Here is a 16,122-nt window from a genome sequence, read left to right as displayed (position 1 = left end):
TTATTGTCGAGCCCTGATTGTGATATTTTGACTCTGGAACAGATACCAGTAAGTCATCTAGCATTTGAATTATGATTAGTCAAAGTAGGTAGAAGATAAAATATTTAAAAGAGGAGACTGCTAACAAGTGAAAAGGCTCTCATTGAAGCCAGTCTATGTTTAGCCATAATATACCAGCAGCAAGGAATGCTCTCGTACTAGTGAAGCCATGTCATGGGATGTCTCTACCGACACCACCACTGAAAATACCGTCCAAGTTGGCCTTTCCCATACTTCCAAACGCTTTGTGTTATTTTATATCTGCGGGGACCCTTTTCTGTAGTTTTGGGGACGTGGGAAAGAGGATGGAGGGGGTGTTTGTACCATCTCAGGGGCAAAGCAGAAGAGGAAATGGCCCACACTGAGATGCTATCACACACATGCATACAAATGTGAGTCAAAATAGATTTGTTATCAATGTTTTCTTAATGTTGAGGGAGTCGTGGAGCTGTACGTGGGAATTTCTCACATGGTGTCAGAAGGTATTTACACAACATTTGTGAGGGTGGGGGTACAAGTTGGAAGTAGACGATAGTGGGTCTTGACTTGGGAGAAGAGCTTCAGAGGGAGACCAAAGAGCCGCCAATCAGGTCAGTCGGCCTGTGGCTGAAGGCCTTCACGCGGACCTTCAACTCTTGTTCAGATAATCATGGCCTCCAAAAGTGTGGACACAAACAAACACAACACAAAAAAAGCTGAAATAGCCATGTCAGACCAATAGTTGGTGACGGTACTTTGCATGAAACAGCACAGATGTGCAACAAATGTCCCTTAGTCCGACGGTCCCCAACCTTTTTTTGCACCATGGACCGGCAATGTGTGGCAGAAAAATACAGCATAGATATAAGCGGTGACGTCATGTCGCGTCGTATCCTGGGTAATTTGAGTGTGAGTAGTAAGCTGATGATACATACTCAACATTTCTGGCGAATGCAGTATGCATCCGGGAACTTCTAGCATACTCAAAAATCGCAGAATGCCAGTGTGGATACACTGCATACTCAAATAGTTAGTATGAGTAGTAGGTAAGTATGTGGTTTTGAACACAGCCTGAGTTTTTTGCTTTGTGAAATTGTAGCTCCCAAGGGTGCTCCACTCCTGCTCTTCTATGAGAAAATGTGGGAAGACGCATGCAAGCCATAAATTCAGCACTGTGACAACACTGATCGCCGTGCTGCTGTAACAGTTGTGACCCCCACCCCCGATGTCACCCTGATAGACAGACTGGAGTCTGGCTGCCTGAGAACCGAGCCAAAATCCAGCACGAGCTAGGACTCCACAGCAGGTGGTTTGCTGAAACCCAATACAGAGTTGAATCTCTAACAGAAACCAGAGAGGGAACCCGATTCCCTCCTCCCTTTCTGTCCCGATGTGTGGTCCGCTCTGATCATCTCTATTTACATTCTTTGCATCCTCCCACCCCTTTGCCTTTAGGAAATGGTTTATCCTGACGGCATGTTCAGCGGATACTCACGGCATGTACGATAAAGAAATTGGCCGACAGGTTGGTGCAACAAACTGACACGATTTCTGTAGCGGAATCATGGGAATGTGCACTTCACTGTCTATGCGTGCTGCAGCTGCCTGTGTCCATCACAAGGAAATGCATATCACCTGAACATCACACCGCGGCCTACATCCTACTCCCTGCTCTTCCTGCCTATTATGGCCGACTTTCCTCCACCACAGAGATCAAGCTGTGCTTCAGAATGTCACAGCACATGTTGGAATTCCTGTTTATCTCAATGAACCACAGCTCCCTAGTGTCGGCAGCACTCATGCAGCCCTATACAATGACTCCTGACACACTGATTATTTCTGCAGCACGAGCCACGTTAGTTTTTTTTTCCGAATGACCTTTTCGAAAACAATGGTATACATGGAAAGGAATATTCCAATCTCTTGTCTACATGCCCCGCTATCATCAAACAGAACAGTCAATGGAACATGCGCAGTAAAACGTAAACATCAACATCATGTGGTACCGACTTCCCCGGGTTCACTTGTTGGAATAACTCCGTATTGCCAGTTTTTCCTTCGTCCAGTCTTGAAATTTAGTTTGGATCAAAAACAAACTTTCTGCAGCAGTCCAATGCCGATTGCTGGCCTCCATTTTTAAAACTGAAAAACGTCTTGAGTTGCGTGTTACGTCATATCTGAGCATGCGCTGAAAGACCGCACCCGGGATGAATTTAAACAGGAAAAGATCAAATTCAATCTTGCTAATATTTTATAATTAAACTTGTGACATGTTTTATATACATATATGTTTTCTTAATAAAATTGGACTTGTGAATAAAGTATAGAAGTGTTTAGATTCTGTTCCACAGATGGCGGTAATGCACACGAAAGCTGCTTGCCAACCGCTAATAAACAACAGAAGAAGAAAAACACGATGAAGAAGAACGCACTCTGACAACTTTCCGTTTGAGCGGGTACAAGATACCTCAATTGGATTGGGGAATGGAATATTCCACCCCCGTAATTCGATTATATATTCATTCGGATTGGCACTTTCGGAATGAGGTGTATACAAAGGTTCAATTCTTTCCGTTTGAGCAAATGCAATTGGAATATTTGAGTCCATGTATACGTGGCTACTGTCCCTTAGGAATTTAATGTTTACCTCAATGGACCACACCTCCCCCGTTTTGGCAGCACCCATGGAGCCCCAAACCATGACACTGCTACCAATAATATCTGTGTGTTGACTCATACTGTCATAAAAAAATGGTTGCTGAGATGTGAGGGGCGTTAAGGACGGTTTTTAACTAACCCTACAAAGCTAACTTCCATGGTGGGTGGGAATTACAGTAAGTTCTCCAGCTCTGGTCCAGAGTCCAGTTACAAGATTCTATTTGTGAGTTCTCTCTCTCTGGCAAACACAAACAACAAGCCTGGTTGTCAGGGTGGACTTTATGCAAGCCCCATACACTCTCCAGACCACGACAGAGTCTGATGTGTGCCTCAAAGATGCCAAGGACTGAGATTTTAAATGTTTCGGTTGTGCATGGTGAGAAAGTCACAAACAAAACAACCAATGCCAGCTCCAGGCTTGGAATGCATATTCCAATATTCCAATTACATCACATCTTGTTGTTTCTATGAGGTCATTGTCACGTTAACATAGCCTTAAACTCTCAACTTGTGAGAATGAAAGACTTCAGTGTCGACAATGAATGCCCACCATAAATCATGTATATTTATTACTTGAATGAATATTTGAGCGGCAATATCGAACAGACGGCTACGACTGTGTGTGGCGTGTGTATCTCTGTGTGTTAAAAGCCCCTGGGTTGCGTCACAGCTTTAATGTGATTGATGAACGTGCGACAAGGCCTTTAGTGTCTATCATTTCAAGACTTTCCCATAACATTCTTGTGGGCCATTCCGCCAAGTGGGGTGGACCAAAGTTAAGTGGGGCTCCTGTTGTGGCAGAGGGAGGGCGTCAGGGGGATAGAACTATGGTATGGTAGGTTTTCTCACCCTAGGAGTTTGCATGTTCTCCCCGTGCATGCGTGGGTTTTCTCCGGGTACTCCGGTTTCCTCCCACATTCCAAAAACATGCTAGGTTAATTGGCGACTTCAAATTGTCCATAGGTATGAATGTGAGTGTGAATGGTTGTTTGTCTATATGTGCCCTGTGATTGGCTGGCCACCAGCCCAGGGTGTACCCCGCCTCTCGCCCAAAGACAGCTGGGATAGGCTCCAACACCCCCGTGAGGATAAGCGGTGAAAAGAAATTATTTTATATTTCCTGTGGGGAAAATTGTTTTGGTTTTCATCACATTTTTTTCCCGAATTTCAGGAATAAATACATTAAATAATCTAAATTTTAAAATGAATCAACCAAAGTACCATTGTACTATTCATTCATTCATTCATTCATTTTCTACTGCTTTTTCCTCACGAGGGTCGCAGGGGATGCTGGAGCCTATCCCAGCTGTCTATGGGCGAGAGGCGGGGTACACCCTGGACTGGTCACCAGCCAATCACAGGGCACATATAGACAAACAACCATTCACACTCACATTCATACCTATGGACAATTTGGAGTCGCCAATTAACCTAGCATGTTTTTGGAATGTGGGAGGAAACCGGAGTACCCGGAGAAAACCCACGCATGCACGGGGAGAACATGCAAACTCCACACAGAGATGGCCGAGGGTGGAATTGAACCCTGGTCTCCTAGCTGTGAGGTCTGCGTGCTAACCACTAGACCGCCGTGCCGCCCACCATTGTACTAGTACTTGCAAAAATATTGGGACACCTGCCCATTACAATGTTGCAGTGTCTACTCTTGTGGGAATACTTTCAGCAAGACTTTGGAGCGTTAAAGACTTGTGGGGGAGTGGCATGCAGCCCTATCAAGATTTCCGACTGTCCTCCAGATATTGCAAGTGCGCCATTGAGGCATCAGTGTGACGAAGGCCAAAGACCACAGCCTCTCTTCCATGAACTCAACACCTTCTGTTTTGCTTTTATCGCCATCTTTCCATGTTCTTCTGCTGACACGTTAACTCCGCATTCTCCCTGAACAGCAGTGCATGTGCACAGAGGCAACCATTTCCCATGCTCCTTTCCCTCTACGTCTACGTTTATGTCCCAATGCGGTGGCCTTCTTTCTATTCCTGGAGCCAGTCGGGTCAGCGCGCTGTCATGTTGCTGTGTCATGTTAGCAAAGAAGCTTGATAGGCCATTGTTATTCTTAGATGCGACGGGACTGGAAACATCTCTTGGAGCCCTCGCGTTATGTCTGGTGCTGAGTGACGCGCATGCCAGTGGAAGATTTTTTAAGATAATTACACTCCCTGGTGTGGTCTAATGTAATCACTAACAATCACCTGCTATGTTGACAACCAAACACACACACGTCATACTTGTAGTCTGATGATTTCATTTCATGGAAACTAACAATGCAGTACTGGCATGTAAATATTAATACAGCACCTTCCTTGGTAGAAGAAGATAACGTTAACATTTAACAGCATGGGGGGTGACTTACAACCATGGAGGTGGGGGTTGGCTACTTGCCTATGTAACGGCCTTTGTTAGGTTTCCTGATGGACAAAAGAATGAAAATAAAGTGTCTTTCTTCTCCACTTCTGTACCCTACACAGACGGAACATAAATTACACATTGTAACAAAAACCCTGACGGGCCTAATGTAACGCAAATCCCGCCAGAAGTGTAAATGAAAAGAAGCCCTTTTAACTAAAACCAACGATCAAAATAACATAAAACCACTTGAAATGACAAATATATCGACATAAAAACAATGTACACAACACAGATGACCAAATCTTAAACTAAACAACATATTCTGTCTGCAGCTCTTTAACTGAACTTTCCCTCGTCAATGCCAACCACGTTGTGTGGCAAAGAGAAAAAGTGCTACCAGAGCTGGGGGCAACTATGGAAGCCCGGGAGGAGCAGAAGTTAAAGGATAAAATAAACACACATACAAAGAAAGCAATGAAAATAGAGTAAACACGATAAGAAAAATAAATAACTAATAACTAATTGAGATAAAATTCACACAATTACTAAATAATAATAAATTCACGCATTTAGAAAATAAATAATAAAGTGCATTTTTAAGTCTGTTACACCTACTTTCAAATTTAAATGAACCTTTGAAGGAACCTCTGAATCGCCCCAAGCTAGATAAACCCATCCAAAAGTTGTATTTGTGGACTACTGTATTTACAGATTTACACAGTACTGTATTTATTTTATTGGGCTGCATAATTCAGTGTTTTAGATTATAATTAGAATTGAAAAGAGAAAAGTGATATCAATCTTTGACATGTGTACTCTGACCTCATGATGCAGAGTTTGTATTGTGAAGGAATAATGGCACATAACTCAGTGCTGTCTTTGTTTGGAATGCCAGCTTCAGGTACACTACCACTCGAAAGTTTGAGATCACTTGCAAATTTCTTTGTTTTCCAAAGAAAAACATATTTTCATGCATTTCACAAACATTTTTATCCATTTCACAAACAATAAAAATGAATCTGATGATTTTCAAAGGACATTTTTGCATAGAGGCCTACTATCAACAACTGTCAGTCCTCTGCATCAATCTCCTGGTATGGCTGCTAATCCAAGTTCATCATTTTATAAGGCTAATAGATGATTAGAAAAGCCATCTAAAAATCTAAACTAAAACTAAAATCTCTTACCATGCTGTTAACTACTCCCTTCAGAGAGCAGCACAAACTGGGTCTAACAAGGACAGAAAAACGCTGCACAACTGTGCAAGAGAGTGTGTAGTTTAAGACAAAGATGCCTCACAGCTGCACTAAATAGTAGCCATCAAACACCAGTGTCAGTATCAACAGTGAAGCGGCGACTTCAGGATGCTGGACTTCATAGCAGGAGTGCCAAGAAAAAGCCATATCTCAGACTGGACAAAAATGTTTTCCAAGTGATCCCAAACTTTTGAGCGGTAGTGTATCTCTTAGGCGGCCATCTTTGTTTTGGGCGCTCTGCCAGAAGTGAGAGGAGTGCACTAGTAACTCCAAACAGATTAAAGCCTTTGAAGAAGCCACAATCTCATCTCATCCACCTGTCACAGCTCAGCCTGAAATATATCTCGAGACTTGCAACCCGTTTTTTGTTTATTTAACCTTGTCCAGTGTACACAGGTCTTTTGCTTACTTTTAAGGGCAATGAAGGGATTTCATTGTGTACAGCACAAAAGGTTATATGTTGACACTTTTTGTGTTGTAAAGCAAAAATAAATACGATTTAAGAATGTTAATAGAGAAGTACAGAGAAGGTCAGAGGGAGCTGCATTATGTCTTTGTAGATCTGGAGAAAGCCTATGACAGGGTGCCTAGAGAGGAATTGTGGTATAGTATGAAGAAGTCTGGAGTGACAAAGAAGTATGTTCAAGTGGTGCAGGACTTGTATGAGGACTGTAAAACCGCGGTAAGATGTGCTGTATGTGTGACAGAAGAGTTGAAGGTGGAGGTGGGACTGCATCAGGGATCAGCTCTGAGCCCCTTCTTGTTTGCTTTGGTGATGGACAGGCTGACAGATGAGGTTAGACAAGAATCTCTATGTTGTTTGCAGATGACATTGGGATTTGTAGTGAGAGTAGGGAACGGGTAGAGGAGATGCTAGAAGAGGTTTGCCCTGGATAGGAGAGGACTGAATATTAGCCGCAGCAAGACAGAGTATATGTGTGTGAATGAGAGGGACCAAGTGGATGAGTGAGGTTACAGGGAGAAGAGATACCGAAGGTGGAGAATTTTAAGTACTTGGGGTCAACAGTTCAGAACAATGAGAGATTGTGGAAAGGAGGTGTGCAGGCAGGATGGAACGGGTGGAGAAAAGTGTCAGTGGTGTGTGATAGAAGAGTTTCAGCTAAAATGAAAGGAAAAGTATACAAAACTATGGTGAGACCAGCCATGCTGTTTGGTCTCGAGACAGTGACAGAACTGGAGGTAGCGGAGATGATGATGTTGAGGTTGTCATTGGGAGTGACCAGGATGGATAGGATCCTATGGTGCTCAGGTTATCTTCAAGTTGTGTCCCAAGACTGTGTTGTAAGCTGAGTTTAAGTCGGATCTTATACCTAAATAACAGCTAAATTAACTCCTAAATCACTCACATTGTACACGAAACACACATAGGACATAAAATACACAAATAAATCACTAAATACAACAATGAAAAGAAACTACTACTACTACTACACCAAATGGTGGCACTGTTATTAAACCCTAAAGTCTGATTGACTTGAACAGCTCAATGCGTTCATCAAAAAAATTAACTTTAGGGTGTTTTGCCGAATCTCCACCAAATTGGACACACACCTTTAGGGGACTGATTGACGAGAGTCTTTAAAATGTTAAATATAAAAAAATGTAAAACACGGCCGCCATCAAGCAAAACAAGCAGGATTTAGCCACTGTAATTGTCCATAAGTGATTGACAATTTGTCCAGTGTCTATAAAATATCGAGGATGTCTGTATTACATGTATGCTAGAATGTATCCCAAAGCACAAATTTCATTTATTCTGCGGTCTCTTCAGGGAAAATATGTGAAAATGAGTTTGCGAGCAGGAAGAGAGACAGGAGCATCAGTATGAGAGTGTGCTGCTGTCATAAAGGATGCTCAGCATTTTTCTGAGGACTATCATCATGAAGTACCCTCTCGTCGTTAAACCCCATTGATTGGAGGCCACCGGCTTGATGCACTGCACATAAAAATACAAGTGACACTGAACACATCACGTCTCCCATGAATAGGGCTTACGATGTAAGATGTATCAGGTTGGGGGAGGCTTGGGGGAGAGGGGTGAGTCAGCGTTGTCCTTCCATGGCTAATGGGCAGGAAATGTCCACGATGGGGAGTCTAAATTGGATTTCTTTAACAGGAGCGCTGCCCGTCCAGCTCCATTAGGGCCTAAACGGCAACACACAGCAGCGACATGCAGGTGGGGAGGCGATAATGTAGGGAGGGGGTGTACTGTCGTAGCGTTTATTGTTTACAACACTCTAGAGCTAGACTTTGGTAAATGTAGAAGTAATGGTTTAGTTGATTTAAATAATGCTTAATTGTGTCAAATCAGGCTGCATGGTGGACGAGTGCTTAGCGCTCAGGCCACACAGCTAGGAGACCGAAGTTCGATTCCACCCTCGGCCATCTGTGTGGAGTTAGCATGTTCTCATCGTGCATGCGTGCGTTTTCTCAGAGGACTCCCAAAAACATGCTAGGTTAATTGGCGACTCCAAATTGTCCATAGGTATGAATGTGAGTGTGAATGGTTGTTTGTCTATATGTGCCCTGTGATTGGCTGGCGACCAGTCCAGGGTGTACCCCGCCTTACGCCCGAAGACAGCTGGGATAGGCTCCAGCACCCCCCGCGACCCTCGTGAGGAAAAGCGGTAGAAAATGAATGAATGAATGAATGAAAGGAATAAAGGAAGACTAACATTTTTTTAAGAGAAAGAAGTCATACTAATGTGATATTAAAGCCTCAATTTCAACCAGTAAACCAGTAGCTGTTTTTTTTCTCGATAGGATTCTGCCATATATTCCATCCATGCATTTTCGCGGGCATGCTGAAGCCTATCCCAGCTGTCTTGAGGCGAGAGGTGGGGTACCCTCTGGACTGGTGGCCAGCCAATCACAGGGCACATATAGACAAACAACCATTCACACTCACATTCATACCTATGGACAATTTGGAGTCGCCAATTAACCTAGCATGTTTTTGGAATGTGGGAGGAAACAGGAGTACCCGGAGAAAACCCACGCATGGGTCGAGGGTAGAATCGAACACGGGTCTCCTAGCTGTGTGGCTTGTGCGCTAACCACTAGACCACCTATTTCAACTGTATTTTTGTTAAATTTACTGTGTCTGTTTCCCCCATTTATGCTGTTTTTTGTGGAATGTGCCAAGAGGCCCAAAAAACCCAGCTGTGGTCCATAAGTGGCTCCTGGCCCGCACTTTACACACCCAGGAAAAGTACCATTCACCACCAAAATTAACCCAAATTCTACAAATCTGACCATCTGTTGACAAATTGGGGATCTGTCGTACGCATTTGAAGGATGTGTCACATCGGGGAAAACCAGAGTTCCTTCAGAGGCAGTCGGGAAGGGAACAGTGGGGGCACTATGCAGCCTGTAAATTGAGCCTTTCTTCCTGCCAGAGAGTGACACAGAGGAATGCAACATATTCATGTGGACATGGGTGGGCGTCTCATTCTTGTCATAGCAACTCTCGCTTCTTTTTTTTTGGTGTCCATGCACGAGTGTTTCATCATGTTTCAGCCATGATAACCAATCAGGTGTCATGTTGTGTGTTTCTCTCAGCATGGGCGCTGGTGGAGGTGAACATGGAGGACAGGGTGGAGGTTTTCAGAGGGGACACAGCTCAGATCACCTGTATGTTCAGCTCCGACGACGGCATCGGGGGTGTGACCATCCAGTGGTTCTACGTGAGTTGTCCATAATCTCACATGTATAATCTAAACGTGCCCAAACATTTCCACCAACGATCGCATATGCCATGCAAATACTAATTGAATGTATGTAACTATATTTCATACACAGGGCTATGTCTTACTACATTGACAATAAAGAATGTTTGCATTTTGAAGCTTACTTTGCACTGAACAAGAAGTCACCGTCTACATTGGGGATGCAGCAATCCACAGTTTTTCACTTCTGATCTGATCCGGAAACCTGAATTTGGATATCTACCAATACCGGAGCTCTGTAAACACCATGCAACTATGGAATGTGATCCATCCAGGTGTTGAGGACAGGGGAGAAGCAGAAGATTTACTACGAGGACGCCACCATGAAAGTGGTGGACCGAGGAACGCCGTTTACGGACCGCATCACAGTCAACGTCACCGCAGCCACCGGAGAAGTGGTGTTGACCATCACGGACGTGCAGGTGACAGACCAGCTGGAGTTCATCTGCCTCATCAAGAGTCTGACTGACGGGGTCGGCGAGGGACGCACAAAGCTGTTGGTGTTTGGTAAGATGTATGCACTGGTTTGTGTGGAACGTTTTGTGTACTGATGTACTTCTTTAATCTCGGACAGAAAAACCAGACTCCCCAACTATTGAGGGCTTCCAGACGGGGATCTCCGTCTACGAAGATGTATCCAAGGTACACTAGGAGTTAACCAGAAATGCTGTCACTGTAGCTGGGGTGTTTATTTACCTTAAAGAGGACACAGTGTTGAATGAAAGCATGTGATAAAAGGGGGATGTTATATGCTGTACAACAACTTCATATGTTTTACTTTAATAATGATTTAGAATGCATGACAAAGTGGAAAGGAAACTATTGCGCCCTTTCACCACATGGCCATGGTAAAAAATATATACATGTTAATGATGTTCATTCATACATTCATTCATTCATTTTCTACCGCTTATCCTCACGAGGGTCGCGAGGGATGCCCAATCACAGGGCACATATAGACAAACAACCATTCACACTCACATTCACACCTATGGACAATTTGGAGTCGCCAATTAACCTAGCATGTTTTTGGAATGTGGGAAAAAAACGGAGTACCCGGAGAAAACCTACACATGCACGGGGAGAACATGCAAACTCCACACAGAGATGACCGAGGGTGGGATATTAATAATGTATATATTTTTAAATAATTAAAAAACATTATATACTATATATATATATATATTTATACGGTCGAGTGGTTAGCGTGCAGACCTCACAGATAGGAGACTCAAGTTCAATCCCGTGCATGCATGGGTTTTCTCCAGGTACTCCGGTTTCCTACCACATTCCAAAAACATGCTAGGTTAATTGGCGACTCCAAATTGTCCATAGGTATGAATGTGAGTGTGAATGGTTGTTTGTCTATATGTGCCCTGTGATTGGCTGGCCACCAGTCCAGGGTGTACCCCGCCTCTCAGCCGAAGACAGTTGGGATAGGCTCCAGCACGCCCGCAACCCTCGTGAGGACAAGCGGTAGAAAATGAATTAATAAAAATAAAAATGTGGTTCATAACCATTTGAGAACCCCTGTTCTAATATACGGACAACCTGGCCATGTATTAAATTTCTGCTTCTTATTCATCATAACCGCCACCTTGCTCAGTATTTAATATACAGTGAACCTAATACACACATTGTTCTTTTCCAGATTGGCACGTGCGAGGTGAAAAACGGCTTCCCCAAGCCAAATGTCACATGGTACCGAAATAACGCTCCACTGAGAGGAGCTGATGACGGTGAGACACCACGTGCTGACAAACGATGAACGCATCTCATGTTTGACGTGTCGCCTACTTTTCCGTTTGCGTACGGTGCAGTGATGAAGGTAGTGCCCAGCATCACCATCGAGTCCAGTGGTCTGTTCTCAGTGAGGAGCGAGCTGAGCATGAAGGTGACCAAGGAGGACAAAGACGCTCTGTTCTACTGCGAGGTCACCTATCTTGTCCCCGGGGGGACCAGAATGATCGAGACCAACACCATTAACATCACCGTCTACTGTGAGCTTCACACGCTACGGCAGCACCTTTGTCAAGCTTGGAGATCTTTAATCCATCATTGGCTTTGCTATTGGTTTTAGGCCTTAGAGCAGGGTTGGATTTTGAGCCTTCATCTCATTATTACTCATTATTTCAGACCCGTCCACTGCTGTCCACATGTGGGTGGAGTCACCAAAGGGCAAAATTAAGGAAGGGGACTCCGTTGAGTTTCATTGCCAAGGCGACGGGAATATGCCGTCCTCAATCTTTACCATCAAGCACAGCGGGGTAAGCCTGCTTGCCATGCATTTTTATGAATATATTTTGCTGATACAATGTAATAATATGTAATAAATGTGGAAATATATAATAATAAATAATAATAAATATATAATAGTGTGGAAATATGGGGTTATAACTATGAAAGCAATCTTGACTCGCTAAATGTACAGCAAAAAAGGTCAGTAAGGATAATTCTTAATGCCGCCTACAGACATACTAACTCCTTATTTCTAAAATCACAAATACTTCAACTTGCATAATGCATTGTATGCATTATAAAAATAACAAATTACCTAAAAATATCATTAGATACTTCTCTACAAGAGAGATATGATCTCATGGAAGAACTAAATTTGAAACACTTACAAGCGAGGACTACGTTAAAAAGCCATAGCATTTCAGTATGTGGAATCAAACTATGGAATGGATTGAGTAAGGACCTCAAACAATGCACAACGATGAGCCAATTCAAGAAACAATACAAGCAGTTGATGTTTGCTAAATACAAGGATAAAGAGTCTTGAACCAGTCATGATGTGCTATATATATCACTATATTGACACTTACTATGGTACCCATTATGTCATTGTATGGTCATATCACCTCGTACTTAGGTACGTGACAAAAAATAAAAAAATAACAAAAAATAATACAAATTTATAAAATAATAAGAAAATTAAATTACATTAGGAAAGCAGGACGCAAACAAATGTAACAAATGAAATAATACCATTACCATTACCAATAATCAATTTATTCAAGGAAAATCAGCTACAATACATAATCTAATTGAAGAACTGAAAGCTTGTAGAAACATGGAAGTATCAAATGTTAACTATTGTAATGCTGCTATTATTATATCATTTAGCTATTATATATTATTAGCCATTATTATTATCATTATTTTTTATCACCTAAAAATTCAGCAGTTTTAACAGAAATGTGATATCTTAAAGTGTAGTACAGTCGTCCCTCGTTTATAGTGAATGAGTTAACTGGTTCCAGACCCGATGAATTTCCGCCATATAGGATTCAATGCTAATTAATGGAATGTTTTCGTAGACAGAAAACCTTTTTATGACTTTGTAAATGTGCTTTTAACATTATTAGAGCCCTGTAGACATGAAATAACAACCCTATAGTCACCTTTAGACTCCAATTATTCATTGTTTACACCACATTGCAACTCTTATGCTGCAGGGACTAGCCTGTCAGCTAACCTCTTCGCCTCAAATGTATTTCTTCTAAACTTAAGTAGCCAAAAACGTACCACTTCCACATGGGATGGGTGGAGACTTTATGTCAAAACAAAAAGGTCAGCTCCACGTTTCAGCAACCAAATGTTAAAAAGACACTGTAGAAAGACAAGTATTCATTGGTTCTTTAGATAGTACATAGAGAGTCACATCACACCACCTGCACTCTCCAGCACATACAGGAAGTACTTTCATAATTTTTGTACTTTTCCCCAGGAGGAATACACAATGGAATCCAACATGTACGTGCTAGAAAACGTAACGCGTCTCAACAGCGGTGATTACGAGTGTGTCTCATTGGACACGGACACCTACGAGGAGCTCTCAGGGACAACCACCATCTTTGTTGACTGTACGCATACTCCACATATTGTGTGTGACCGAAATGTCTTTATCAACACCGTCTTTACGGCCATGATCGATTATGTCTGTCCCAGACCTGGACCCTGCCGTAGTGGCGCCCGCCGGCCCCGTGGAGGTGGATCAAGGGGAGGAGCTGACAGCCACTTGCAACGCTTTGTCTTCTCTACAGATGCACACGGCCTGGTTCAAGGTAATGCACCGTCCAAAAGTGTTTTGCTAAGATGAGGAATTACGATTCACGGATGACTCAGGGGTTTGGAATTGATTAAGTGATCGATTAAGAGGTGTATTGAGACTTTTAACTGTATAGTCGAGCTGAGCTTGTGCTGTCTTGACACTGTTTGTGAGCCAATGCTGCCTCAACACCTTGGAAAGTCTACTTTTTATGATGACGCCGGCCCATCACAACATGGTGGAAAATGGCTAGATATGGATGAAGTCAAAGGTCATTCTCTTTATCTATTGAATCTATCAATCCATCCATTTTCTGTACCGACTGTCCTCATGAGGGTCACGGGTGAGCTGGAGTGTTGGCTATCTGACTTTGGCTGACAATTTAGAGTCTCCAGTTAGCCTAACATGAATGCTTTTGGGATGTGGGAGGAAGCCAGAGTAGACGGAGAAAATGTCGGAGAAGATACCCCAAAACAGCACCGATCTCCCGATCTTCTGTCATTCAATTATTTTCTATGCCGCTTCTCCACAAAAGGGTTGCAGGGGTATGCTAGATCCAAAATGTCGCCAGCCAATCACAGCTATTTCATTTATTTATGAATAAATTATTTTTTTTATTAATTTTTTTTTTCTATTTCAACAGTACATTAATGTATTATTGTATTTGGGTTAGGTGTGTTATATTTGTATATATATTATTTTAACTATATATTTTGTTATTACTAAATTCATTTTCCTAGCTATTATTTTATCAATTAAATTATTTTATATATTTATTATTACAAAATTATTTAGCTGTTTATTTATTTTTAATGTGTTTATTTGTTATTTTAATATATATTCTGTTATATTCTGTAATTATTTATCTGTTATTTTATTTAGCTGTTTTGTTTATGTATCTTTTAAATATCTATGCACTAAATTAAGTTTGTCTTTTATTATTATTACTATGCAGAGCAGGGGTCTCAAACTCGCGGCCCGTGGGCCAAATGGGGCCCGCAGGACGCTAGTTTGAGGCCCCCGCCTTGATATGAAAGTTTAATGTGCAAGTTTGATATGGATGCTGTATGGTATCATGTACCCAGAAATGATAGCTTGAATTGTTTATTTATTTTTTCATCTTATTTTGTGTAGAAAAATCAAAATTAAGATATTTGAAAACAGTGGAAGTTTTATCTGAATTTTTCTTGTAGAAAACCGGAACCAAAGCACTGAAAAAGTGTAGGGTATAGCAGAAGCACAACCATTGAAGACAATTTATTTATTTATGTTTCTGTTTTTAATAAATACGTTTTTTTTAAACCTGATTCTGCACATCCTAACCCAGACCCTAGCTCCAGTGGCCCCCAGGTAAATTGAGTTTGAGACCCCTGATGTAGAGTGTATTGTCTGAACTATTATTTTATTTAGCTATTGCATTTATTTTTTTATGTTTATATATAACTGTACATAATTGCACTAAACATATTCAACACTCTTTGTTGTGTTTTTCAGGATGGACAAGCGGTGTCGGTGGGCCACACTTTAATGCTGAAGAACGCCACCTTTGACACAGCAGGGACGTACCAATGTGTAGTAACTGTTCTGGAAGTCGATGGCATGGAAACTATGGCGACATTTGGTGTGAAGGTGAAAGGTATGTCTGATCCTGACGCGGAAATGAATACCATCACTGTTTGTGCGTATTTTCTCTACCACTGAAATTGGCTTTGTTTTGTTTTCCTGTTCAGGCCCACCAGAGATTATGCAATCAGAACACACGGATATCGAGGAAAGTTTGGACAGTACGGTCGACCTGACCTGTCATGTGAGAGGATACCCTGCCCCCACCATTATTTGGACCACCCCTGACGGAAAGGTAAGATACCGCGTACGCATTCAAATATCATATATAGATACTGTACATATGAGAGTATTTAAAGATCAAATGAATTAACTCTATTTAATTCACCCAATTGACCGCAGAGTCTCCCAAGATGGGGCTGGTGTGTGGTCTAAAAAAACAAGTAACCGCCAGCGTTTC

At 42.1% G+C, this 16,122-nt stretch overlaps 1 protein-coding gene across 3 annotated transcripts in view; it reads left to right on the top strand.

Moving 5' to 3' along the window:
• Positions 1-16,122, top strand: part of mcamb (melanoma cell adhesion molecule b) — a 40,465-nt gene that overhangs the window by 17,160 nt on the left and 7,183 nt on the right. For all 3 annotated transcript variants that reach the window (XM_058079899.1, XM_058079898.1, XM_058079897.1), the window contains exons 2-11: positions 9,879-10,003; positions 10,321-10,552; positions 10,620-10,687; positions 11,697-11,784; positions 11,866-12,045; positions 12,182-12,312; positions 13,779-13,914; positions 14,000-14,115; positions 15,594-15,735; positions 15,830-15,957. In XM_058079899.1, the coding sequence (XP_057935882.1) occupies positions 9,879-10,003; positions 10,321-10,552; positions 10,620-10,687; positions 11,697-11,784; positions 11,866-12,045; positions 12,182-12,312; positions 13,779-13,914; positions 14,000-14,115; positions 15,594-15,735; positions 15,830-15,957 (1,346 nt within the window). The remainder of the gene's footprint in view (positions 1-9,878; positions 10,004-10,320; positions 10,553-10,619; positions 10,688-11,696; positions 11,785-11,865; positions 12,046-12,181; positions 12,313-13,778; positions 13,915-13,999; positions 14,116-15,593; positions 15,736-15,829; positions 15,958-16,122) is intronic.

The sequence above is a fragment of the Doryrhamphus excisus genome, chromosome 8 (assembly GCF_030265055.1).
Source record: "Doryrhamphus excisus isolate RoL2022-K1 chromosome 8, RoL_Dexc_1.0, whole genome shotgun sequence".
Classification (NCBI taxonomy): Eukaryota; Metazoa; Chordata; class Actinopteri; order Syngnathiformes; family Syngnathidae; genus Doryrhamphus; species Doryrhamphus excisus.
Note: the sequence above shows the minus strand (reverse complement) of the source record. Positions and strands in the feature narration are given on the sequence as shown.